This window comes from Eretmochelys imbricata, chromosome 2 (assembly GCF_965152235.1).
Source record: "Eretmochelys imbricata isolate rEreImb1 chromosome 2, rEreImb1.hap1, whole genome shotgun sequence".
In the NCBI taxonomy this organism is placed as follows: domain Eukaryota; kingdom Metazoa; phylum Chordata; order Testudines; family Cheloniidae; genus Eretmochelys; species Eretmochelys imbricata.
This window is the reverse complement of record NC_135573.1, coordinates 3,292,878-3,316,988: the sequence shown is the minus strand read 5'-3', so window position 1 is coordinate 3,316,988 and position 24,111 is coordinate 3,292,878. Positions and strand designations below refer to the sequence as shown.

At 65.4% G+C, this 24,111-nt stretch overlaps 2 protein-coding genes across 2 annotated transcripts in view; one reads left to right on the top strand and one right to left on the bottom strand.

Annotated features, from left to right (window-relative positions):
• Positions 1-4,928: 4,928 nt before the first annotated feature.
• Positions 4,929-7,740, top strand: FOXH1 (forkhead box H1). The gene is made up of 3 exons (XM_077808803.1): positions 4,929-5,051; positions 6,020-6,124; positions 6,796-7,740. The coding sequence occupies exons 1-3, from the start codon at positions 4,929-4,931 to the stop codon at positions 7,738-7,740; spliced, it is 1,173 nt and encodes a 390-aa protein (XP_077664929.1).
• Positions 7,741-9,942: 2,202 nt separating this feature from the next.
• The window catches only part of KIFC2 (kinesin family member C2), a 50,517-nt gene continuing 36,348 nt past the window's right edge, over positions 9,943-24,111 (bottom strand). Inside the window, exons 14-19 of the mRNA XM_077808802.1 lie at positions 22,728-22,832; positions 22,121-22,251; positions 13,909-14,032; positions 13,465-13,594; positions 10,529-10,758; positions 9,943-10,068 (exon numbers count right to left, since the gene is read on the bottom strand). Of these exons, the coding sequence (XP_077664928.1) occupies positions 9,943-10,068; positions 10,529-10,758; positions 13,465-13,594; positions 13,909-14,032; positions 22,121-22,251; positions 22,728-22,832 (846 nt within the window). The remainder of the gene's footprint in view (positions 10,069-10,528; positions 10,759-13,464; positions 13,595-13,908; positions 14,033-22,120; positions 22,252-22,727; positions 22,833-24,111) is intronic.

Here is a 24,111-nt window from a genome sequence, read left to right as displayed (position 1 = left end):
GACTGGGGCTCTCTGGGGCTGAACCCCGGCTTTGACTGGGGTAACGGGTTCTGCCCCCTCCCCCTTTCTCTGCCCCCCACCCCCACGCTCCCCAGCCAGAGGCGGCCTGCCTGCTGCAGGAAAACCGGGCCCTGCGGGCCAAGCTGGCTCTGGTAGCCCCAGGACCGAGCAGAATGTGCCCCACCTGCCACCGGTGAGAGGAACACCAAGGGACCTCACTCAGCCACACCCCCACCAGCACCCCTGTGGGGCAGAGGCCAGGGGACCTTGCTTATCATAAGTGGGGGGGACAGGGAGCTTTGGCTCAATTTGGGGAGAGAGATCAGGGCTTTTGCCTCTGCAAGGGAAGGGGTGCTGGGCACCAGTGGGCAGGAGGGGTGACACCTGCCCTCAGATGGAAAGATGTACCCCTGAGTCCTGGCCCCTGCTGGTACATCGAGTTTCTATGTCTGTCAGAATTAATATTAATAGTGTTCCCCAAGGAGTGTGAATGGTGGGCCACAGCACCTATTGCAGCTGCAGAGGGGGGCCTCAGGGAAAACGTCTGGGACCCCCTGGTCTAGGCCAGCCCCCACTGGCCTCAGGGAAGCCCTGCCAAGCAGCCAGACTCTCTGGAGGGTTTCCAATCAGCAAAAGCTCCCCTCTCGGATCCACATGGCGGGTGGCGGCTGCTCTGGGAGCTGTGTGGATAGGAACATCAAGGGAGCGAATGGCTCCCCTCAGGGCAGGAGAACAGGCTAGCAGAGCTGGGCCCTATGCTGTGGGGCTGGGGGCTCAACGCGCTCTGGGCCCTGCCCCCGTCTGTCTAGCCGGGAGGTGCTTCTATGGCCCTCAATATGGGAGTCCCTCTGCTGATGCCCCTCAATCCCTAACCACTGCCCCCTGCTGCCCCACCCTGGGGTGTGTCCCCCAGCTCTGCCGGTGCCCCTCAATCCTGACCCACAGCTCCCTGCTGCCCCAGCCCTGGGCTCCCCCACTCCACTCTGCCGGTGCCCCTCAATCCTGACCCACAGCTCCCTGCTGCCCCAGCCCTGGGCTCCCCCACTCCACTCTGCCGGTGCCCCTCAATCCTGACCCACTGCCCCCTGTTACCCCGGCCCTGGGGTGTGTCCCCCAGCTCTGCCGGTGTCCCTCAATCCTAACCCACAGCTCCCTGCTGCCCCAGCCCTGGGCTCCCCCACTCCACTCTGCCGGTGCCCCTCAATCCTGACCCACTGCCCCCTGCTACCCCGGCCCTGGGGTGTGTCCCCCAGCTCTGCCGGTGCCCCTCAATCCTGACCCACAGCTCCCTGCTGCCCCAGCCCTGGGCTCCCCCCCAACTCTGCCGCTGCCCCCCAATCCTGACACGCAGACCCCTGCTACCCCAGCCCTGGGCCCCCCACACCTCTCGCTCTGCTGCTGCCCCTCAAACCCCGACCCGCAGCCCCCTACCCCCACTGTTCCATCTTCCTGTGAACCGTAACCTCTCTGCGACCTCCCCACTGGTGCCAGGACTCCCCGGCGCAATCAGCCCCAGCATTAGCAGCCCTGTTAGTGCGGGCACTTTGCATAATCCTCCCAGTGTTAGCACAACAAAGGGGCTGGGGCTGGAGGGCGAGGGGAGCAAACTGGGCCCAGGGGAATCCAGGGGGTATCTCGGGGGAAACGGCCCACCAGGGAGGGGGGTCGGAGCATGGCGCAGTTCCCCTAGGGAAGGTGGGAGCCTGGGCGCAGCACTGAGGAAACCACGTCTGGGGAGGGTCCTAGAGTCATAGATCAGGGTTGGAAGGGACCTCAGGAGGTCAGCTAGTCCGACCCCCAACGCAGGTCCTCCCGGACCTCACAGGCTTTGCCACTTGGGATTTCTGCCGTGGAGCCAATCACCCCAAAACACAGACGTGAGGGGCAGACCCGGCCTGGCCCAGCCCAGACCCTGCCTGAGAGCAGGGTGAGCAGCCAGCTCCAGCCCCATGCCTCAGCCATGAAAGCACAGCGCTCACCCGGGGGGACTCCAAACGCTGCACCCCCTGAGGGCTGGAGGCATCTCGCCCCAGGGCTGCTGCGCTACCCCAAGGGGAGAAATGGCTGAATGTAAAGGGTTAACCCTTTCATTGCTGATTGCTGGAGCAGAAACACCCAGGCAGTAGGAGCAGATATTCCCCTCCCACTGCCAACCTCCTCCCTGACTCCCTCAGCTGGGGAATCTCCCAGGAGACACTTAGGACCTGGGGATCACCAGCACCAGGATCCACCTGGGGAAGGGCGGGGAAGCTCGTAGCGTGAGCCTCTAGCTCAGTGGTTCTCAGCCTGCGGCCCGTGAGCCCCCTTCCAGCCCAGTCAGCTCAGAGCTGCAGCCCATGGGACACCCTCAGGGCCATATCTGTACTATTGGATGCATCCCACAGAACACATTCTGGCCCACCTACGTGGCCCACAATGGTAACTGGGTTGAGAACCGCTGCCTAGCTAATCGGTGATGGACATGCCCAAAGCCGGCCCACAACGGTCGCTGCCCTGACTATGAGCTCGCCCACTAAGCAGGGCGAGGCCTGGTCAAGGTCTGGATGGGAGATGTCCAAAGAGAGGGTGCATCCCACCTTGAGCGGGGGGGGGGGGGGGGAGCTGGCAGGGCTCAAAGGCACGGGAACATGCCCTCCTGCTGAATCTCAGGCAAAGGGCCAGCCCCCTCCCTCAACGACAGTGATGCCACCCCCCAGGAGTGCAGAAATCATGAGATTGGCTTAAAAATCCCGAGATCTTCAAAGCCAAACACCCGGCCTCCGGGTTCCGAGCCTCCAGGGCTCACGCAAGCCTCAGGGCCCAAACCCTGGGAGTAGCAGGCTCTCTCGCCCCCATGTCCTCCCATCCAAACCCCGTGGGGAGAAGAGCCGGGCCTGTGGCTGACGGACAAGATGGTTCGGGCATGGCAGGACAGGGGCCCTGCTTTGCCACAGGACCGCAGTTCCCTGCCTGGACCTGCCTCCCCTCCATGGCAGCAGGCTGGCAGGTTTTATGCCTCTGGCTTCGTGTGGGCATGCGGCCAGTCAATGCCCAGTGGCATCAGGAGAGCCTTGCTGGCAGCTCTGGAGTCCTGCACGTCTCCATGGCCCAGCACCCAAGCGCATCCCCGGGTGGGAGACAGGAACAGCAGGGCTGGGATAGGATCCCAAGGGGTAGAAATAGCTCCTTTGGGTCCCTGCCAGGGCCCCAGCTCAGGGCTGTGCCCTGCAAGCCCTTCAGTGATGGGGCTTCCCCTAGGACAGGGAGTGGGAGGATGGGTGGCCCAGTGGTTAGGTGTTAAACTAGGTTCTGCAACCAGCTCTACAGACTCCCCTTCGTTTCTCGCTGCCTCGGCTGCCGTCCCTACCCTGGGGGTAACAGTGCCGCCCCAGCCCACGGGGAGGCTGGGAGGCTAAATCTCTCCTGTGATTGCCAGGTGGCTGGATACCACAGGGAGAGGGGGCTGCTGCGTGAGCAGCCAGAGAGACTCCAGTCAGTGCCCCACAGGGTCTGGAGCCCTCCTTGGGCGTGGTTCTTGCTATTCAGCCTGCTTGAGTTGATGACATTCAGTAAGGATGAATGCAAAGTGCTCCACTTAGGAAGGAACAATCAGTTGCCACATACACAATGGGAAATGACTGCCTAGGAAGGAGCACTGCAGAAAGGATGAGGAGTGGGTGTCATAGTGGATCACAAGCTAAATATGAGTCAACAGTGTAACACTTGCACACAAAAAAAGAGAGAGAGAGAGCACACATTCTGGGCTGTATTAGCAGGAGTGTTGTAAGGAAGACACAAGAAGTAATTCTTCCACTCTGCTATGTGCTGATTAGGCCTCAGCTGGAGGATTGTGTCCAGTTCTGGGTGCCACATTTCAGGAAAGATGTGGACAAATTGGAGAGAATCCAGAGAAGAGAAACAAAAATGAGTAAAGGTCTAGAAAACATGACCTCTGAGGGACGCTTGAAAACACTGGGTTTGTTTAGTCTAGAGAAGAGGGGACTGAGGGGGGACATGATAACAGTTTTCAAGCACATAAAAGGTTGTTACAGGAGGAGAGAGAAAAATTGTTCTCCTTGACCGCTGAGGACAGGGTCAGAAGCAATGGGCTTAAATTGCAGCGAGGGAGGTTTAGGTTGGACATTAGGAAAAACTTCCTAACTGTCCTGGTGGTTAAGCACTGGAATAAATTGCCCAGGGAGGTTGTGGAATCTCCGTAGTTGGAGATGTTTAAGAGCAGGTTGGACAAACACCTGTCAGGGATGGGCTAGATAGTTCTTAGTCCTGCCAGGGAGGTCCCGTCCAGTCCTACGAAGCTATGATTCTTCCTGGCATCACCCCGACTCATGGCTCCTAGGCCCCCCACCCAACACCCTAAACTAGCCAGGCCAAGCCCTGCCCTGTTCCTGTACCAGGCCTCACTCTGCCCACCGGAATCTCAGCTCATCTGCAGCTGTTTGTCACCCCTGTGCCCAATACCATGGCGGTGCCCCAGGACGGCAGGTGCCCACCCAGCCAGGCGGGGTCACCCCAGAGCCAGGCAGGGCAGGAGGCTCTGGCGGGGGGTGGCTCCCCCCCAGCAGCGCTGTCTCAGGCCCCATTGTGCTGAGCTGCAGAGTGAGCTGTGGAGGGGAGGCAGGGGGCCACTTCTCACCTCAATCAACCCAGGGCCGCCTCCTCCCAAAGCAGAGCCAGCGCCCAGCCCCTTCCCCTGGGCCGCACCCCAGCCGGGCTGGCTCCAGCGGGGGGCGAGCCGCCCATCTGCATGACAAAGGCCGCGATGGCCACTGAGAGCCCCTAATGCGCCCACCTGAGAGCTCCCAACAGCCGCCGCGGGCGCCTGGCCTCCCTCTTCACACGCTCCGGGCGCCTGGCCAGGACGGACGGACCCAGCCCCCGCGGAGCAGCCCTCGGGCCCCGCCGGCCACCCCACTGCCCAGCCCAGCGCCATGGAGCAGACGCCGCCGAAGAAGAAGAAATACAGCCGGCACCGCAAGCCGCCCTACACCTACCTGGCCATGATCGCCCTGGTGATCCAGGCCTCGCCGGGCAGGAAGCTGAAGCTGTCCCAGGTACGGGGCCCCCCGCCCGGGACAGCTGCGCCCTTCTGGCCGGGCAGCGCAGCGCGCAACTCGCCACGGCCCGGATCGGGGCCCCTGGGTGGTTGGTGCCCCCGGGAGGAGACCCCCGCCCTGAACCAGTGACCCCGGACCGCAGGCTGCAGTTCCCTCCTGGGGTGCCCTGTAGGAGGTTGTGGGGCGGGGACCCAGCGTAGGGTCACCGGTCCCGGGGTTAGCTCCGCTCCAAGCGTCTTGCCGTCTGCCTGCGGGCTGGGGGGCATCGGCTGGGTTTGGGGGGGGGCTACGGTGGATTGGCGGCAGGGGCGATGTGGTTTTGGGGTGGTGGGGCAGTGGCTGCGGGGCGATAACTGGTTTGGAGAAGGGGAAGGGGGTCGTTGGGGGGGTCACTGGTTTGGGGTAGGGATGGGGTGGTAGGGGGAGGGGGGTCACTGGGTTGAGGGGGTGGAGGTGTGGGGGTCACTTGTTCGGGATGGGGGGAGAGGGTTTGGGGCGGTCACTGGTTCGGCGTGTGGAAGTGGGGGTTTCTAGTTTAGGTTAGGGGATGGGGTTGGGTTCAGGGAGGGGGGTCACTGGTTCCGGTTGGAGGTGGGGGTCACTGGTTCGGGGTTTTGGTGGGTGTTTGGGGTCACTGGTTTGGAATGGTTCCGGGTGGGCGGTCAGTGGTTTGGGGTATGAGAGAGGGTTGGGGGGGGTCACTGGTTCGGGGGAGGTGAGAATCACAGGTTTGAGGTGAGGGGATGGGAGGTGGGCTCAGTAATTTGGGGGTGGGGAAGGCGGGAGAGAAGGTTTGGGGGTCACTAGCTCGGGGAGAGGTGGGGGTCAGTGGTTCGGGGTGGGGGTCACTGGGAGTCACTGGTTGGGGTCAGGGAGGGGTGCGTGAGGGTCCCCCAGCAGGGATCAGCCCTGGGGTCTGCTCCGCCCGCGGCCAGGGGCTCTCACGCCCCGTCTTTCGGTTTCAGATCATCCAGGAGATCGGCGCCCTCTTCCCCTTCTTCACCGAGGGCTACCAGGGCTGGAAGGACTCCATCCGCCACAACCTGTCCTCCAACCGCTGCTTCTCCAAGGTGAGCGCTGGGCCGGGGCCACAGACACCGGGGGCAGACTGGCGGTGGGGTGATGGTGATGGGGTATGGTGGGCAGGCTGGTAATATTGGGGGTAGGGATGATGGGGAATGGGGGTCAGCCTGGCAGTGGGGGGGATAAACAGGACATGGGGGGCAGACTGGCAGTGGGGGTGGGGTTAATGGGCTATGTGGTGACAGGCTGGCAGTGGGGAGGATGACAGGACATGGGAAGCAGGCTGGCAGTGGGGGGTGGGGTTAATGGGGCATGGGGCAGGCTGGCAGGGTAGGGATGACAGGTATGGAAGGCAGGCTGGCAGTGGGGGTGGTGGAGATGATGGGGTATGGAGGGCAGGCTGGCAGTGGGTGGGGTAAACAGGAAATGGGGGGCAGGCTGGAAGTGGGGGGTGGAGTTAACGGGGCATGGGGCAGGCTGACAGGGTGGGGAAGATTGGGTATGGAGGGCAGGCTGGCAGTGGGGGGGTGGGGATTATGGGGTGTGGGGATGACAGGGGATGGGGTCAGGCTGGCAGTGAGAGGGGTAAACAGGAAATGGAGGGCTGGCTGGCAGTGGGGGGCAGGCTGATGTGGGGGGTCTCTGACTCTGGGGAGCTCTGTCCCTGGAGACCTCCCCCCTCCCACAGGTTGAGCCCGTCTCGCTCTCTCCCCGGCAGCTGCTGAAGGATCCCGCGAAGCCCAAGGCCAAAGGGAATTTCTGGACGGTGGACGTGAGCCGGATCCCCCCGGAAGCCCTGAAGCTGCAGAACACGGCCATCTCCCGGCAGGAGGCGGCCTCCTTCGCCAGCGACCTGGCCCCCTTCATCCTGCACGGGCAGCACTACAGGGGGGGCCCCCAGCAGATGCTGCCTGCAGCCAGCGTGGGCGCTAGAGTTCCCGCACCTGGGGCCGATCCAGAGACTCAGGCCCCGCAGGCCAGGCCCCGGCTGGACACTTCCTTTTCCATCCAGTCCCTGCTGCAGAACCTGCACAAGGTGGACTTGAACGAGCAGCCCGGGGGTCAGGGGCTGCCCAGGCTGGGGAGGTCTCTGCACCCGGAGTGCCAGGAGCCCTCTCCCTTTCCGCTTCCTTCCCCCGCTGCGCTGAGGGCCCCTGGCAGCCCCAACTACCCCTCCAGGGGCCCTGGCATCCCAAGGACTCGCTCCTCCTCTGCCTCGACGCTGCCCTTGGATGAAAAGAGCCCAGGCAGCCCACAGCCCCCGGCTCTGGCCAAGTGCCCCCAGCTGCTCCAGGCCTTCCCGAGCAGCAGCTCCGACTCAGAGGGCTCCACGTGCCGCACCCCGCCAGTGTCCCCCATGCACCAGCTCCCCCCCTCCTACGCTATGGGCCTGACCCCGCTCATCCCCACTTGTTTTGCCTTTCCCCCCATCCCCGGGCTGCCCTACCTCAGCTACTGCCCCGCTGCCTACGTCAGCCCAGCCTACTGGGACCTTGTGCCCCAGCCCTTGCCAGCGGCCCTTCCCCCACTGCTGGGCGTCCCCATGGACCTGGACAGCGCCCTCCCGGCCCTCCCCCGCAGCAAGGCCAGACACGCCCCTCCCACGGCGCCTCCGCCCTGGCACACCCAGCATCTGGTGCCCCCCCAGTACGGGGGGTTCTGAGGGACACGGGGGCAGCCCCTTTCCGGCGGGGCAGCAGCGCGGCTGCTGGGCGATGGCTGATGCTAAACGTGCAATAAAGGCCAAAAGCTGGGAAAGGGCAGCTCCCCACCGGCCCTGCCCCAGAGACCAGCCCCTCCCGAGCCCCTGACCTGCACCACGCAGCCTGCAGGCCCAGCACGCAGCGTGGCCTAGCCGCGGGGGTTAGGTTGCAGCGGTGCGTGCTGCAGCATGGCCCGGGAGCCTTCCCAGGGGAGCAGGGCCCAGAGGCTGGGCTGGAGGAAGGGCGGGGTGGCTCCCAGGGGCTGGGGCAGCCCGGGCCAGCCCTGCCCCTCCTCCGGCCAGCCCCAGTGGGAAAGTGAGCGGGTGGGGTGGAGACCGTGGGGGGGGTATGTGTGTAAAGTGTGCTCACGCACGCACAGCTATGAATAAAGGCGAATGGAGACTTGGCCGTGCCGCTCACTGTGCTGACCCCATCACCTGCCCCTGCCCTACGCTGACCCACAGCCTGCTCCCCCCAGCTCCCTGAGCCTGTCCTGTTCCAGCCCCAGGTCCATCTGCTACTCACTACGGGGGGTGGGAATGGGAGCAATGTGAGGGCAACCGCAGGCAGCAGTAGGGGTGGGGGGCTTCACCATCTGCCCCCTGCTGTGCTTGGCAACCCCCCCCGCCCCCCATGAGTGCGGGAACCCATGTCAGGAAATACAAAGCCTAACCCCTCTGCCAGGGCACAGGAGCATGGGCTATGAGACTGTGTTTGGGGCTGGGTCCCACCAGTTGGGGGCCCAGGACTACCTGTGGGGATTGCAGAGGCTGGGGACAGCAGGTTCTTTGCTGTGGGGGTGGGGGGGAGGCCACAAACTGGCTGAGGATGCAGGAGACACAGGGTCCCGTGGGAGGCAGGGAAGAGGTGGGAGGGGGAGGGATGTCTCAGAGCTGGGCTCCTCACCCTAATAAGGCAGCATCAAGAACAGGCTGGGGATGCAAAGGTTCCTCTTTATTGCCCCTACGAGCGCCCAGCGGGAATAGGGCTCAAGTAGCACAAACACAGCCTGGGGGCCCCAGCCCTCCCCCAGCAACCCGACTGCCAGGGACGCAGACCTGGGGACGGGGCATGAAGGGCCTCTCCTGGCAGGCGGTGGGGCGGGAGCACTGGCTGGGAGGGGAGTGCCCAGCTACTCCAGCAGGGGGCAACTGCAAGGAGTGGGGCAGCACCGGCTATGGGGGGGCTCCTAGCTATTCCAGCAGGGGGTGCTGTGGAGGGGGCCAGCAGCGTGGGCATGAGGATGCCTGCCTCCAGGCTATTGCACTAATTAACTCCTGGCACAGAGCTCGGGTTCGAGGAGCGGCGGGGAAGATGAGTCCTCCGTGATCTCCCCCAGCATGGGTGGCCGGGGGGATGTTGGTGCACATTTGCCTGGCTTTGCATATGCATTCAGACATGTGTGTGCGGAGGAGCATGCGTGATTGTTCAAGCCAGTGACTGCTCAGCAATTGTCAGGCAGTATGTGGGGGCATTGCTGTGGGGTGGGGGCAAGGCCCTGCTGGTCTCCTATTTGCCCATTCGGAGGGCAGGGTGACTCTCTGTGTGCTTTACACACACGCAGGGAGCATGCCCTACCGTTATGATAGGGCCTACAATAACAGTTGCAGGGTGGGAGCCCATTCTCCCACACAGCTTTCCTCTGTCATCGGGGCCAGCAGAGGGGAGCACGGTGTGGACAAGGGCTGCCAATACCCAGCATGGGGGGCTGGGCGACCTGTACTACAAGGGTAATGGGCGGGGGCACGTCTCCTAGTCCGAATGGGCCCAGAGTGGTCCTGCTCAGGGCAGGTGTCTGGCCCGAGAGGGGCCCCATGGCTGGAGGAAATCACAGCCCAGCTGCCGAGCTGGGGACAGTGTGCCGGGGTACCCGCTAGTGGGCAGAGGGAACCAGCATCGCACGGTCAGCCCAGGCCAGGCCCTTCCCTTCCCCTGCTTCTCTGCCCTGTTGCTGGGCTTAGGACCAGGGCTCCACCCGCAGCCTGGTGTCTGGGACCAGACGCCCCCACTACCCCGTGGATGCGCTGGCTGTTGCATGTGATTGCTCCCTCCCAGCTGACGGCCGCTGCGTACCCTGCCCCGGTGCCTCCTTGCTGTACCACAGCTGGAGAGAGGTGGGGTTGCTGCCTGCATCTTGGGCCCGGGAACGGGGCCAGGCGGGCTCAGAGCTCGCTCCGGCCCCAGGAGTCGATCCTGCGGGATGCTGGGCCCAGCTCCACCTTGCAGACGCGCTGGGCGAACTTCAGGGAACACATGGTCTCCCCCGCGTTCTTCTCCAGTAGCGAGATCTGGGGGGGAGAGATGGACGGAGTAAGGGGGCCTGGTTAAAATAACCCGCTTTCACCACCAAGGGGTAGCGGGCCCCATCCCCCAGAGTCCTACCCCCACACAGGGGTCCCTCATCACGGTAATAACGGACGTGGGTGCTGAGCCGCCCTCTCGGTGGGGGGTGCGGGGGTGGGATGACATGGCCTCGCTGCTCAGCCGAGCAGGAACTAATCGAGCCCTCCGCGATCCCTGTATCATCCTGGGCTGGGAAGTCTGTTAATCAGCAGCGTTCTCCCTACTGGTCAGAGGCAGCAGCACGGGGTGAAATAATGTAGGCCCTACGCAAACAACAACGGTCATTCCCCCTTTTCTCTGTCACAGAATGGCGAATTTCCATGAGGCATTTCGGGTGCAGGCCTGTGGAGCCCCAGCATGCAGTGCAGCCATTCCTCAGCATGCCCCGGGCTCGGCGGTACCTACCTGCACCATCATTACAGTCTTGTTGCCCTTGCCCAGGGAGTCCTGCAGCAGGTAGGTGAGCTTAGAGTTGCGGAAAGGCACGTGGCCCTGCTTGGCTCTGAGGGCCTGGATCACCTCCCCCAGGGCCAGCAGGGACTTGTTAATGTTCTGAGCTTCCTTCAGCCGCTCGCCCTGCGCCCCCGACTTCCAGACCCGCTCAGAACCTGCCAGGTCCACCAGATTCAGCTTCCCTGGGGTGCCGGAGACACAAGAGGAGAGTCTGGGCTTTGTGCGGCAGGCTCTGGGGAGCCAGGAAGGGCTGGGTCTGCCAGGAAGGGGCCAGGTGTGGGGTGCTCTTGGGGGAGCCACAGCCCCTCCCTGCCCACCCTCCAGATCCCCTCGTTCCCCCTCCAGCTGGCACTGGACCCCCAGCACCGAACCACACCTAACACTGCCCCACAAAGAGAGGAGAGCCAGATTTTCAAGCGGGGATCTCTCCATTCTGGGAGCACAATTTTGCACCAATGGTGATAAATCTGAGTCTGCAATTCAGACCACAAAAGCCACTGCCCTGCGGGGACAGCCTGGTACATTGATCACCCAGCGACCTGAACTGCACCCGCAGACTATTATGGGGCCGTGAGTTGTGGCTGTGAAAACAGAGGCCAGCACCCTAGGGCAAAAGGGTGGCCCTAATGCTGGGTGGTTAATAAACACCCTCCCCCCATCCCACCCCCCACGATGCTGACCATGGCCAAGCGTTCAGAGACTGCAGGCGGGAGGCTGGCGGTTCCCTCCCTGGGTCTGGGTCACTTGGACAAGGACAGCAGCCTGGTCAGTTCCACCTTGTTTCTCGTCCATTTCACTGTCAGGGGCTCATGCCCTAGCACAGGGCTGCAGTGTTGGGCCCCTGCCAAGGGGATGAGTGTTCAGCCTGTCAGCCCCTGGGGGGGCCGTCGTTTCCTGCGCATACTTCCAGCGGCAAGCACGGGGGGACACCCCCACTCCGGCTTCTAGCTGCTACTGCAAGACTCAGCATGAGCCATGGCCTAGAGGACAGGCGAGGATCAGGGTGCAAGGTCTCTGGAGCACTGATCACTAAAGGACGCAATTGGATGCAGTAGGGCCACGGTGTGAATTCAGCGTTAGTGGGTCGGTGGCCCTACCAGGTGGAGCCCTGTGCAGATCAGGCAGTGCCAGGACGAGCTCCCCCCACCCCCATTAGCCCTGCCCTATAGGGGTTCCACGGCTCACCCGGAGAGCCCCAGTACAGCGGCTTCTTGGTGAACATTTGAGAGTTGCATTTATCAATGTTGATCAATGCAAAGTACTGCACACTGGAAAACATAATCCCAACTCGACATAGAAAATGATGGGGTCTAAATTAGCTGTTACCACTCAAGAAAGAGATCTTGGAGTCACTGTGGATAGTTCTCTGAAAACATCCACTCACTGTGCAGCGGCAGCCAAAAAACGAACAGACTGTTGGGAATCATTAAGAAAGGGATCGATACTAAGACAGAAAATATCTTATTGCTTCTATATAAATCCACGGTATGCCCACACCTTGAATACTGCATGCAGATGTGGTCGCCCCATCTCAAAACAGATCTATTGGAATTGGAAAAGGTTCAGAAAAGGGCAACAAAAATGACGAGGGGACTGGAACGGCTTCTGTAGGAGGAGAGATTAATAAGACTGGGACTTTTCAGCTTGGAAAAGAGACGACTAAGGGGGGATATGACAGAGGTCTATAAAATCGTGACTGGTGTGGAGAAAGTAAATAAGGAAGTGTTATTTACTCCTTCTCATAACACAAGAACCAGGGGCCACCAAATGAAATTAATAGGCAGCAGGTTTAAAACAACCAAAAGGCAGTATTGCTTCACACAACGCACAGTCAACCTGTGGAACTCCTTGCCAGAGGCTGTTGTGAAGGCCAAGACCATAACAGGGTTCAAAAAAGAACTTCATGGAGGATAGGTCCATCAGTGGCTAGTAGCCAGGATGGGCAGGGATGGTGTCCCGAGCCTCTGTTTGCAGAAGCTGGGAATGGGAGACAGGGGATGGATCACTTGATGATTCCCTATTCTGTTCAATTCCCTCTGGGGCACCTGGCATTGGCCACTGTCGGCAGACAGGACACTGGGCTAGATGGACCATTGGTCTGACCCAGTCTGGCCGTTCTTCTGTTCTTCTGAGAGGGTGAGGCATATCCATGGGGATCCAGCCTGGGGCCCAGCCAACTCGTTTCACAGGGTATACCTATACTGCAATTAAACACCCACAGCTGGCCTGTCTTATCAGACTCGGCCTCTCGCTACGGGGATGTTTAACTTCGGCCTTGGGATCTTCGCCCATTGCAGGGTCCCAGAGCCCAGGCTCCAGCCTGAGTCCCAGCGTCTACCCCACCAAACTGCAGCATAGGCCCGAGCCAGCATAGACCCGTGCAGGCTGGCTGGCAGCCAGGAACAACGGCCGGTCACTGCCCTGGAATCAGAGCCAACCCTCCCCTGAGCGAGCCCCGGGCAACTTGACACCTCCTCAGCCAGCCATTCCTGCCTAAGAACCCCACCTTGTCCCTGAGAAGCCTGGTCTTACCTCAGTGCAGCCTCCGTGGGACCTCTGCCCCCCACAGCTCTGCCCCTGCGTGGGGGTGGCCGGAGGAAGGCTCAGGGGCCTCCCACAAGCACCAAGCCTCAAGTTCCTCCTCCACCCCCCGGAAATCCTGAATCAGTGTGTCCCCAGCACTGACCATGACGTCCAAAGCCCCCAGCCCTCTTCCTCGCCTCCTGTCCATCAGCTGCCGCTGTGGACCGTCAGATTCGGGTGGCTCTGCCGCCCCCAGGCTGTCCCAGGGCTTCCCTCCTCTGTGCGCAGCAGCCAGCAGGGGGCGAAGCGGAGCAGGCCGGGGGGTCCAGGAGAGGATTGTGGCGCAGGTCCGCGGCAGTGGGTACCTGAGGTCTTGGTCCCGGTGCTGCAGTTGGTGCCGGTGATGGTGACGGTGAGCAGGGCGTGGGACCGGGAGCTGCGCTCGTTCATGTTGGTGCAGTAGGTCGCCCGGTTCCTCTTCCCCAGCGACAGCATCTGAGACAGACCCAAAGGCCGAGGGAATGAACCCACCAGGAGTGAACCTCACAGCCCCCAGCCCCACCCTCCAAGACACGGCAGCTGCGGGGAACCTCCCGCTCTGCTAGGCGAAGCTGCCGGGGAGCGCCGGCCTGAGTCACTGGCACTAGCAAAGGGAGCAAGCAGACGGGCGGCTGGACCAGGTTTCACCAATTCATGAGCAGGACTCCGCCCCTCTTAGCTCCACCCCTGCCAGTATAACTCAGATGCCCTGCCCCCTCACTCCTCCTGCACCCGAAGGCCATGGGTGGCTTTGTCCCGTCCCCTGGTACCTTTCGGATCTCCCGGAGCCCCGGCACCTCCACACTGGTCAGGCCCGGCACGTGGAGCTGCCCACTCCCGTCAGGGTTCAGCTTGATGTCCAGCTTCTCCTGCGGCTCCTTCCCAAGCAGATCCCTGCAGGGAGATGACAACATCGGCTCAGGCTGGGTCCCCGTGCCCAGGACGGTCCCTGGGTGCTCTGGGTCCCTCAGGGCGGGTTGAGACACTATTGAGTCTGCAGACAGGGATGCTAGGGAAGGGGACGGGCCATGGGGAGGCTAGGACGTAGGGCTGGGTAATACCAAGTGCTTCACAAACCATAGAGAGCAATCGCTGCTCTCTCCATGCAAGTGCAGCCACCTCTGGAGCAGGCCTGTACAACCACTCTGAACAGCAGCTTAGAACAAGTGAAGAGGAATCCTGGATCCAACTCAAATCAACAGGAGGGTTTAAGGAGGCAGCATTGATTCATCTGAGCTGGGATTAACTCAGGACCTAGTTTTATGTTTCATCTTAAATCTGCATCTCCGGCAGCACGGCGCCCCCTAGTGAGCGCTGTGGTCCTGTCAATCAGAGCCGAGAGCGCCCCCTGCAGCACGGCCCCCTAGTGCGCTCTGGGGTCCTGTCAGTCAGAGCCGAGAGCGCCCCCTGCAGCCCGGCGCCCCCTAGTGCGCTCTGGGGTCCTGTCAGTCAGAGCCGAGAGCGCCCCCTGCAGCACAGCGCCCCCTAGTGCGCTCTGGGGTCCTGTCAGTCAGAGCCGAGAGCGCCCCCTGCAGCCCGGCGCCCCCTAGCGCGCTCTGGGGTCCTGTCACTCAGAGCCGAGAGCGCCCCCTGCAGCACGGCGCCCCCTAGTGCACTCTGGGGTCCTGTCAGTCAGAGTCGAGAGCGCCCCCTGCAGCACGGCGCCCCCTAGTGAGCGCTGTGGTCCTGTCAATCAGAGCCGAGAGCGCCCCCTGCAGCACGGCGCCCCCTAGCGCGCTCTGGGGTCCTGTCACTCAGAGCCGAGAGCGCCCCCTGCAGCACGGCGCCCCCTAGCGCGCTCTGGGGTCCTGTCAATCAGAGCCGAGAGCGCCCCCTGCAGCACGGCGCCCCCTAGTGCGCTCTGGGGTCCTGTCAGTCAGAGCCGAGAGCGCCCCCTGCAGCACGGCGCCCCCTAGCGCGCTCTGGGGTCCTGTCAGTCAGTGCCGAGAGCGCCCCCTGCAGCACGGCGCCCCCTAGCGCGCTCTGGGGTCCTGTCACTCAGAGCCGAGAGCGCCCCCTGCAGCACGGCGCCCCCTAGCGCGCTCTGGGGTCCTGTCAGTCAGAGCCGAGAGCGCCCCCTGCAGCACGGCGCCCCCTAGTGCGCTCTGGGGTCCTGTCAGTCAGAGCCGAGAGCGCCCCCTGCAGCACGGCGCCCCCTAGCGCGCTCTGGGGTCCTGTCAGTCAGAGCCGAGAGCGCCCCCTGCAGCACGGCGCCCCCTAGCGCGCTCTGGGGTCCTGTCACTCAGAGCCGAGAGCGCCCCCTGCAGCACGGCGCCCCCTAGCGCGCTCTGGGGTCCTGTCAATCAGAGCCGAGAGCACCCCCTGCAGCACGGCGCCCCCTAGCGCGCTCTGGGGTCCTGTCAGTCAGAGCCGAGAGCGCCCCCTGCAGCACGGCGCCCCCTAGCGCGCTCTGGGGTCCTGTCACTCAGAGCCGAGAGCGCCCCCTGCAGCCCGGCGCCCCCTAGTGCGCTCTGGGGTCCTGTCACTCAGAGCCGAGAGCGCCCCCTGCAGCACGGCGCCCCCTAGTGCGCTCTGGGGTCCTGTCAGTCAGAGCCGAGAGCGCCCCCTGCAGCACGGCGCCCCCTAGCGCGCTCTGGGGTCCTGTCAGTCAGAGCCGAGAGCGCCCCCTGCAGCACGGCGCCCCCTAGCGCGCTCTGGGGTCCTGTCAGTCAGAGCCGAGAGCGCCCCCTGCAGCCCGGCGCCCCCTAGTGCGCTCTGGGGTCCTGTCAGTCAGAGCCGAGAGCGCCCCCTGCAGCCCGGCGCCCCCTAGTGCGCTCTGGGGTCCTGTCAGTCAGAGCCGAGAGCGCCCCCTGCAGCACGGCGCCCCCTAGTGCGCTCTGGGGTCCTGTCAGTCAGAGCCGAGAGCGCCCCCTGCAGCCCGGCGCCCCCTAGTGCGCTCTGGGGTCCTGTCAGTCAGTGCCGAGAGCGCCCCCTGCAGCACGGCGCCCCCTAGTGCGCTCTGGGGTCCTGTCAGTCAGAGCCGAGAGCGCCCCCTGCAGCACGGCGCCCCCTAGCGCGCTCTGGGGTCCTGTCAGTCAGTGCCGAGAGCGCCCCCTGCAGCACAGCGCCCCCTAGTGAGCGCTGTGGTCCTGTCAATCAGAGCCGAGAGCGCCCCCTGCAGCACGGCGCCCCCTAGTGCGCTCTGGGGTCCTGTCAGTCAGAGCCGAGAGCGCCCCCTGCAGCACGGCGCCCCCAGTGCGCTCTGGGGTCCTGTCACTCAGAGCCGAGAGCGCCCCCTGCAGCCCGGCGCCCCCTAGTGCGCTCTGGGGTCCTGTCAGTCAGTGCCGAGAGCGCCCCCTGCAGCACAGTGCCCCCTAGTGAGCGCTGTGGTCCTGTCAATCAGTGCCGAGAGCGCCCCCTGCAGCACAGCGCCCCTAGTGCGCTCTGGGGTCCTGTCAGTCAGAGCCGAGAGCGCCCCCTGCAGCACAGCGCCCCCAGTGCGCTCTGGGGTCCTGTCACTCAGAGCCGAGAGCGCCCCCTGCAGCACGGCGCCCCCTAGTGCGCGCTGGGGTCCTGTCACTCAGAGCCGAGAGCGCCCCCTGCAGCCCGGCGCCCCCTAGTGCGCGCAGGGGTCCTGTCACTCAGAGCCGAGAGCGCCCCCTGCAGCACGGCGCACCCTAGTGCGCTCTGGGGTCCTGTCACTCAGAGCCGAGAGCGCCCCCTGCAGCACGGCGCCCCCTAGTGCGCTCTGGGGTCATGTCAATCAGAGCCGAGAGCGCCCCCTGCAGCACGGCGCCCCCTAGTGCGCGCTGGGGTCCTGTCACTCAGAGCCGAGAGCGCCCCCTGCAGCACGGCGCCCCCTAGTGCGCTCTGGGGTCCTGTCAGTCAGAGCCGAGAGCGCCCCCTGCAGCCCGGCGCCCCCTAGCGCGCTCTGGGGTCCTGTCAGTCAGAGCCGAGAGCGCCCCCTGCAGCCCGGCGCCCCCTAGCGCGCTCTGGGGTCCTGTCAGTCAGAGCCGAGAGCGCCCCCTGCAGCACGGCGCCCCCTAGCGCGCTCTGGGGTCCTGTCAGTCAGTGCCGAGAGCGCCCCCTGCAGCACGGCGCCCCCTAGCGCGCTCTGGGGTCCTGTCACTCAGAGCCGAGAGCGCCCCCTGCAGCACGGCGCCCCCTAGCGCGCTCTGGGGTCCTGTCAGTCAGAGCCGAGAGCGCCCCCTGCAGCCCGGCGACCCTAGCGCGCTCTGGGGTCCTGTCAGTCAGAGCCGAGAGCGCCCCCTGCAGCACGGCGCCCCCTAGCGCGCTCTGGGGTCCTGTCACTCAGAGCCGAGAGCGCCCCCTGCAGCACGGCGCCCCCTAGCGCGCTCTGGGGTCCTGTCACTCAGAGCCGAGAGCGCCCCCTGCAGCCCGGCGCCCCCTAGCGCGCTCTGGGGTCCTGTCAGTCAGAGCCGAGAGCGCCCCCTGCAGCACGGCGCCCCCAGTGCGCTCTGGGGTCCTGTCACTCAGAGCCGAGAGCGCCCCCTGCAGCACGGCGCCCCCTAGCGCGCTCTGGGGTCCTGGCAGTCAGAGCCGAGAGCGCCCCCTGCAGCACGGCGCCCCCTAGTGCGCTCTGGGGTCCTGTCACTCAGAGCCGAGAGCGCCCCCTGCTCGCCCCCTAGCGCGCTCTGGGGTCCTGTCACTCAGAGCCGAGAGCGCCCCCTGAAGCACGGCGCCCCCTAGTGCGCTCTGGGGTCCTGTCAGTCAGAGCCGAGAGCGCCCCCTGCAGCACGGCGCCCCCAGTGCGCTCTGGGGTCCTGTCACTCAGAGCCGAGAGCGCCCCCTGCAGCACGGCGCCCCCTAGTGCGCTCTGGGGTCCTGTCAGTCAGAGCCGAGAGCGCCCCCTGCAGCACGGCGTCCCCTAGTGCGCTCTGGGGTCCTGTCAGTCAGAGCCGAGAGCGCCCCCTGCAGCACGGCGCCCCCTAGTGCGCTCTGGGGTCCTGTCAGTCAGAGCCGAGAGCGCCCCCTGCAGCCCGGCGCCCCCTAGTGCGCTCTGGGGTCCTGTCACTCAGAGCCGAGAGCGCCCCCTGCAGCCCGGCGCCCCCTAGCGCGCTCTGGGGTCCTGTCAGTCAGAGCCGAGAGCGCCCCCTGCAGCACGGCGCCCCCTAGCGCGCTCTGGGGTCCTGTCACTCAGAGCCGAGAGCGCCCCCTGCAGCCCGGCGCCCCCTAGTGCGCTCTGGGGTCCTGTCACTCAGAGCCGAGAGCGCCCCCTGCAGCACGGCGCCCCCTAGCGCGCTCTGGGGTCCTGTCACTCAGAGCCGAGAGCGCCCCCTGCAGCACGGCGCCCCCTAGCGCGCTCTGGGGTCCTGTCACTCAGTGCCGAGAGCGCCCCCTGCAGCACGGCGCCCCCTAGCGCGCTCTGGGGTCCTGTCACTCAGAGCCGAGAGCGCCCCCTGCAGCACGGCGCCCCCTAGTGCGCTCTGGGGTCCTGTCAGTCAGAGCCGAGAGCGCCCCCTGCAGCCCGGCGCCCCCTAGTGCGCTCTGGGGTCCTGTCACTCAGAGCCGAGAGCGCCCCCTGCAGCCCGGCGCCCCCTAGCGCGCTCTGGGGTCCTGTCACTCAGAGCCGAGAGCGCCCCCTGCAGCACGGCGCCCCCTAGTGCGCTCTGGGGTCCTGTCAGTCAGTGCCGAGAGCGCCCCCTGCAGCCCGGCGCCCCCTAGCGCGCTCTGGGGTCCTGTCACTCAGAGCCGAGAGCGCCCCCTGCAGCACGGCGCCCCCTAGCGCGCTCTGGGGTCCTGTCACTCAGAGCCGAGAGCGCCCCCTGCAGCCCGGCGCCCCCTAGTGCGCTCTGGGGTCCTGTCACTCAGAGCCGAGAGCGCCCCCTGCAGCACGGCGCCCCCTAGTGCGCTCTGGGGTCCTGTCACTCAGAGCCGAGAGCGCCCCCTGCAGCACGGCGCCCCCTAGCACGCTCTGGGGTCCTGTCAGTCAGTGCCGAGAGCGCCCCCTGCAGCACGGCGCCCCCTAGCGCGCTCTGGGGTCCTGTCAGTCAGTGCCGAGAGCGCCCCCTGCAGCACGGCGCCCCCTAGTGCGCTCTGGGGTCCTGTCACTCAGAGCCGAGAGCGCCCCCTGCAGCACGGCGCCCCCTAGTGCGCTCTGGGGCCCTGTCAGTCAGAGCCGAGAGCGCCCCCTGCAGCCCGGCGCCCCCTAGTGCGCTCTGGGGTCCTGTCAGTCAGAGCCGAGAGCGCCCCCTGCAGCACGGCGCCCCCTAGCGCGCTCTGGGGTCCTGTCAGTCAGTGCCGAGAGCGCCCCCTGCAGCACGGCGCCCCCTAGCGCGCTCTGGGGTCCTGTCAGTCAGTGCCGAGAGCGCCCCCTGCAGCACGGCGCCCCCTAGCGCGCTCTGGGGTCCTGTCACTCAGAGCCGAGAGCGCCCCCTGCAGCACGGCGCCCCCTAGCGCGCTCTGGGGTCCTGTCACTCAGAGCCGAGAGCGCCCCCTGCAGCACGGCGCCCCCTAGTGCGCTCTGGGGTCCTGTCACTCAGAGCCGAGAGCGCCCCCTGCAGCACGGCGCCCCCTAGTGCGCTCTGGGGTCCTGTCACTCAGTGCCGAGAGCGCCCCCTGCAGCACGGCGCCCCCTAGTGCGCTCTGGGGTCCTGTCACTCAGAGCCGAGAGCGCCCCCTGCAGCACGGCGCCCCCTAGCGCGCTCTGGGGTCCTGTCACTCAGAGCCGAGAGCGCCCCCTGCAGCACGGCGCCCCCTAGTGCGCTCTGGGGTCCTGTCAGTCAGAGCCGAGAGCGCCCCCTGCAGCACGGCGCCCCCTAGTGCGCTCTGGGGTCCTGTCACTCAGAGCCGAGAGCGCCCCCTGCAGCACGGCGCCCCCTAGTGCGCTCTGGGGTCCTGTCAGTCAGAGCCGAGAGCGCCCCCTGCAGCACGGCGCCCCCAGTGCGCTCTGGGGTCCTGTCAGTCAGAGCCGAGAGCGCCCCCTGCTCGCCCCCTAGCGCGCTCTGGGGTCCTGTCACTCAGTGCCGAGAGCGCCCCCTGCAGCACGGCGCCCCCTAGCGCGCTCTGGGGTCCTGTCACTCAGAGCCGAGAGCGCCCCCTGCAGCCCGGCGCCCCCTAGTGCGCTCTGGGGTCCTGTCAGTCAGAGCCGAGAGCGCCCCCTGCAGCACGGCGCCCCCTAGCGCGCTCTGGGGTCCTGTCAGTCAGAGCCGAGAGCGCCCCCTGCAGCCCGGCGCCCCCTAGCGCGCTCTGGGGTCCTGTCACTCAGAGCCGAGAGCGCCCCCTGCAGCACGGCGCCCCCTAGCGCGCTCTGGGGTCCTGTCAGTCAGTGCCGAGAGCGCCCCCTGCAGCACGGCGCCCCCTAGTGCGCTCTGGGGTCCTGTCAGTCAGAGCCGAGAGCGCCCCCTGCAGCCCGGCGCCCCCTAGTGCGCTCTGGGGTCCTGTCACTCAGAGCCGAGAGCGCCCCCTGCAGCACGGCGCCCCCTAGTGCGCTCTGGGGTCCTGTCAGTCAGAGCCGAGAGCGCCCCCTGCAGCCCGGCGCCCCCTAGTGCGCTCTGGGGTCCTGTCACTCAGAGCCGAGAGCGCCCCCTGCAGCACGGCGCCCCCTAGTGCGCTCTGGGGTCCTGTCAGTCAGTGCCGAGAGCGCCCCCTGCAGCCTGGCGCCCCCTAGCGCGCTCTGGGGTCCTGTCAGTCAGAGCCGAGAGCGCCCCCTGCAGCACGGCCCCCTAGCGCGCTCTGGGGTCCTGTCAGTCAGTGCCGAGAGCGCCCCCTGCAGCCTGGCGCCCCCTAGCGCGCTCTGGGGTCCTGTCACTCAGAGCCGAGAGCGCCCCCTGCAGCACGGCGCCCCCTAGCGCGCTCTGGGGTCCTGTCACTCAGAGCCGAGAGCGCCCCCTGCAGCACGGCGCCCCCTAGTGCGCTCTGGGGTCCTGTCAGTCAGAGCCGAGAGCGCCCCCTGCAGCACGGCGCCCCCTAGCGCGCTCTGGGGTCCTGTCAGTCAGAGCCGAGAGCGCCCCCTGCAGCACGGCGCCCCCTAGTGCGCTCTGGGGTCCTGTCAGTCAGAGCCGAGAGCGCCCCCTGCAGCCCGGCGCCCCCTAGCGCGCTCTGGGGTCCTGTCACTCAGAGCCGAGAGCGCCCCCTGCAGCACGGCCCCCTAGCGCGCTCTGGGGTCCTGTCAGTCAGTGCCGAGAGCGCCCCCTGCAGCACGGCGCCCCCTAGTGCGCTCTGGGGTCCTGTCACTCAGAGCCGAGAGCGCCCCCTGCAGCACGGCGCCCCCTAGTGCGCTCTGGGGTCCTGTCAGTCAGAGCCGAGAGCGCCCCCTGCAGCCTGGCGCCCCCTAGTGCGCTCTGGGGTCCTGTCACTCAGAGCCGAGAGCGCCCCCTGCAGCCCGGCGCCCCCTAGTGCGCTCTGGGGTCCTGTCAGTCAGAGCCGAGAGCGCCCCCTGCAGCCCGGCGCCCCCTAGTGCGCTCTGGGGTCCTGTCAGTCAGTGCCGAGAGCGCCCCCTGCAGCACGGCGCCCCCTAGTGCGCTCTGGGGTCCTGTCACTCAGAGCCGAGAGCGCCCCCTGCAGCACGGCGCCCCCTAGCGCGCTCTGGGGTCCTGTCAGTCAGAGCCGAGAGCGCCCCCTGCAGCCCGGCGCCCCCTAGCGCGCTCTGGGGTCCTGTCAGTCAGAGCCGAGAGCGCCCCCTGCAGCCCGGCGCCCCCTAGTGCGCTCTGGGGTCCTGTCAGTCAGAGCCGAGAGCGCCCCCTGCAGCACGGCGCCCCCTAGTGCGCTCTGGGGTCCTGTCACTCAGAGCCGAGAGCGCCCCCTGCAGCCCGGCGCCCCCTAGCGCGCTCTGGGGTCCTGTCAGTCAGAGCCGAGAGCGCCCCCTGCTCGCCCCCTCCCCCTGTCCCAGCACGGCGCCCCCTCGTCCCATGCCGGGTATTGGGGTCACTGTAGCGTGCTGAGCAGGTCCTCTGGTCAGACCCTGCCCGGTCGGGCAGCGCGGTGCCCAGCCTGTGCAGCAGGGTGAGGGGAAGGTTCTGTGGGGGGCAGGGCGTTCCTAGCGGTGCGTAGGGCAGGCCCCCTCCCCCGGCCCCCTCTTACCGGATCACCTCGTTGTAGATCTCCACCACGCTGAGGCTCACCGAATACTTCCACAGCCCCTCCCTGGCCTCCATCTCCTGGTACAGGGCCTGCAGCGCCCGCTGGTTTATGCCAGGGTCCTCGGGGACGCCCTGGAGCCAGACAGAGACAGGGCCTCAGGCTTCCGCCCAGCTCAGAGGTGGGGGCTTCGGGGGCAGCCTAGGCCCCCTCAGAGTCCCCTCAATGTGGAGGCGTGTGGTGGCCTGTCCATGCGCGTCACAGCCCGTTGGCACATGCGTGTGTACCCGTGTGTAGGAGTGTGCAGGTCGGGATCTCCTGCACTGAGCCCCATGCTTCCAGGCGGCTCCAAACGCCCTCACACCGGCAGGACGCCCACAGACGACGCCCTCCTTCCCAAGGGCAGGGAGACAGATCCCACCTCCCGAGAGCGGGAGACTGTCTGGGGGGCAGCCGGATTCCCACGTCCCTGGAGGGCTCTAGGCCTGGGATGCAGAGCGGGGTCTCTCCATTCCCCCACCCCAGTGTCAGCCCTTCCTGGAGCCTGTGGGGCTAAGTGGGGCAGAACCCAGACTGGCCCCTTCCTCAGCCCCATGGCCCTGCTGCCTACCTCCATGGTGTACGTCTTCCCCGAGCCAGTCTGCCCGTAGGCAAAGATACACACGTTGTAGCCATCCAGACAGGACAGGACCAGGGGCTCGATCTCCAGGAACACCTGAGCGGGAGGCAGACAAACAGGTGGGCATCAGCAGGGGGCCGAGGGACCCGTGTCCCGGTGTGGGGTGCAGGTTCTGCAGTGTGGGTGACAGCCAGCAGAGCTGTGGGGGAAGGGGTGCAGTGCAGGGGGTGCCCTGAGCAGGCGGGGTGAGTGCTGGGGGCTGAGGCTGCCAGTCGTGCGGGAGGAAAGCCAGTTACCTGCAACCCTGGCAATCATGGCTCTGGTGGTCCGGGAGGAGCTCCAGGGTCCTGTCCCTGGCTAGGCACCTGGGGATCAAGGGGTCACAAAGCACCAGGTGGAAAGGTCAGCGCAGAATTAACGAGCCCTCCCCAGGGGGGAGGCAGTGCCCAGAGCTCCCCCGCGGCGATAGGCCCCAGCACGCTCTGCCAGACTGTGGAGCACCACCACACGCCGTCTTAGAACACGATCCCCCTGCATGCCACTCTAGAACAGACCGCAAACGGCTCTAGGACAGTCGAGTCGCACACCACTCATGCACACCGAGCTCTAGAACAGACCACAGGCGACTCTAGAGCAGTCTAGCTGCACACTGCTCTAGAACAATCCACCCACACGCTCAGGGAGCGAGAGAGCTCTAGAACAGTCCATCTCCACCCCACACACACCTCTAGAACTCAGGCCACATACCACTCTAGACCAGTCCATACACACACAGAGAGAGCTCTAGAACAGTCCATCAACACACCGCTCACATGTCATTGTAGAACACTCCACATCACCCCCACATGCTGTTTTAGGACACCGCACCCTGGCACGTCAAATCTAGAATGTTCCACACGTCGATCTAGAATGTGCCATATTTCCATTTACTTAGAACACTATAACCCACATGGCATTTTGCAACCCTCTGTTAACCATCCTAGAATGTCCCACCTTCCCAAGACAATTCTCTAGAACATTTGGGCCATAAATGCCCACCTAGATCACTATATCCTATCTTATTCTAGAGCTCTATAGGCCACCTTTGTGTGCCATTTTAGAACACCATGCGATGCACGGATCTAGAACACCACAGGATGTGTCTCCTTGCAGAACACTCACAAAGGCATGCTGTCCTAGAGTGCCCTACACAGACCATGCTAGAACGCTCCACCCCGCACCCTGATCTAGAACAGCCTGCCCTGTGCGCTGATCTAGAACACTGGCGAGTCTTGCTGTCCTGGAACACATCCTGCCCCGTGGTCTAGAATCTCCCTCCTCCTCCTCCTCCGCTGCTCCCCAGTGCAGCACTGCTCTGACATGCTCCATTTTCTGG

Excerpts from the sequence above, each read along its gene's own strand:
- FOXH1 (XM_077808803.1), top strand. The coding sequence starts at position 4,929 with ATGGAGCAGACGCCGCCGAAGAAGAAGAAATACAGCCGGCACCGCAAG. Across the intron at positions 5,052-6,019 it reads GGAAGCTGAAGCTGTCCCAG|ATCATCCAGGAGATCGGCGC; the intron begins GTACGGGGCCCC and ends TTTCGGTTTCAG. Across the intron at positions 6,125-6,795 it reads CCAACCGCTGCTTCTCCAAG|CTGCTGAAGGATCCCGCGAA; the intron begins GTGAGCGCTGGG and ends TCTCCCCGGCAG.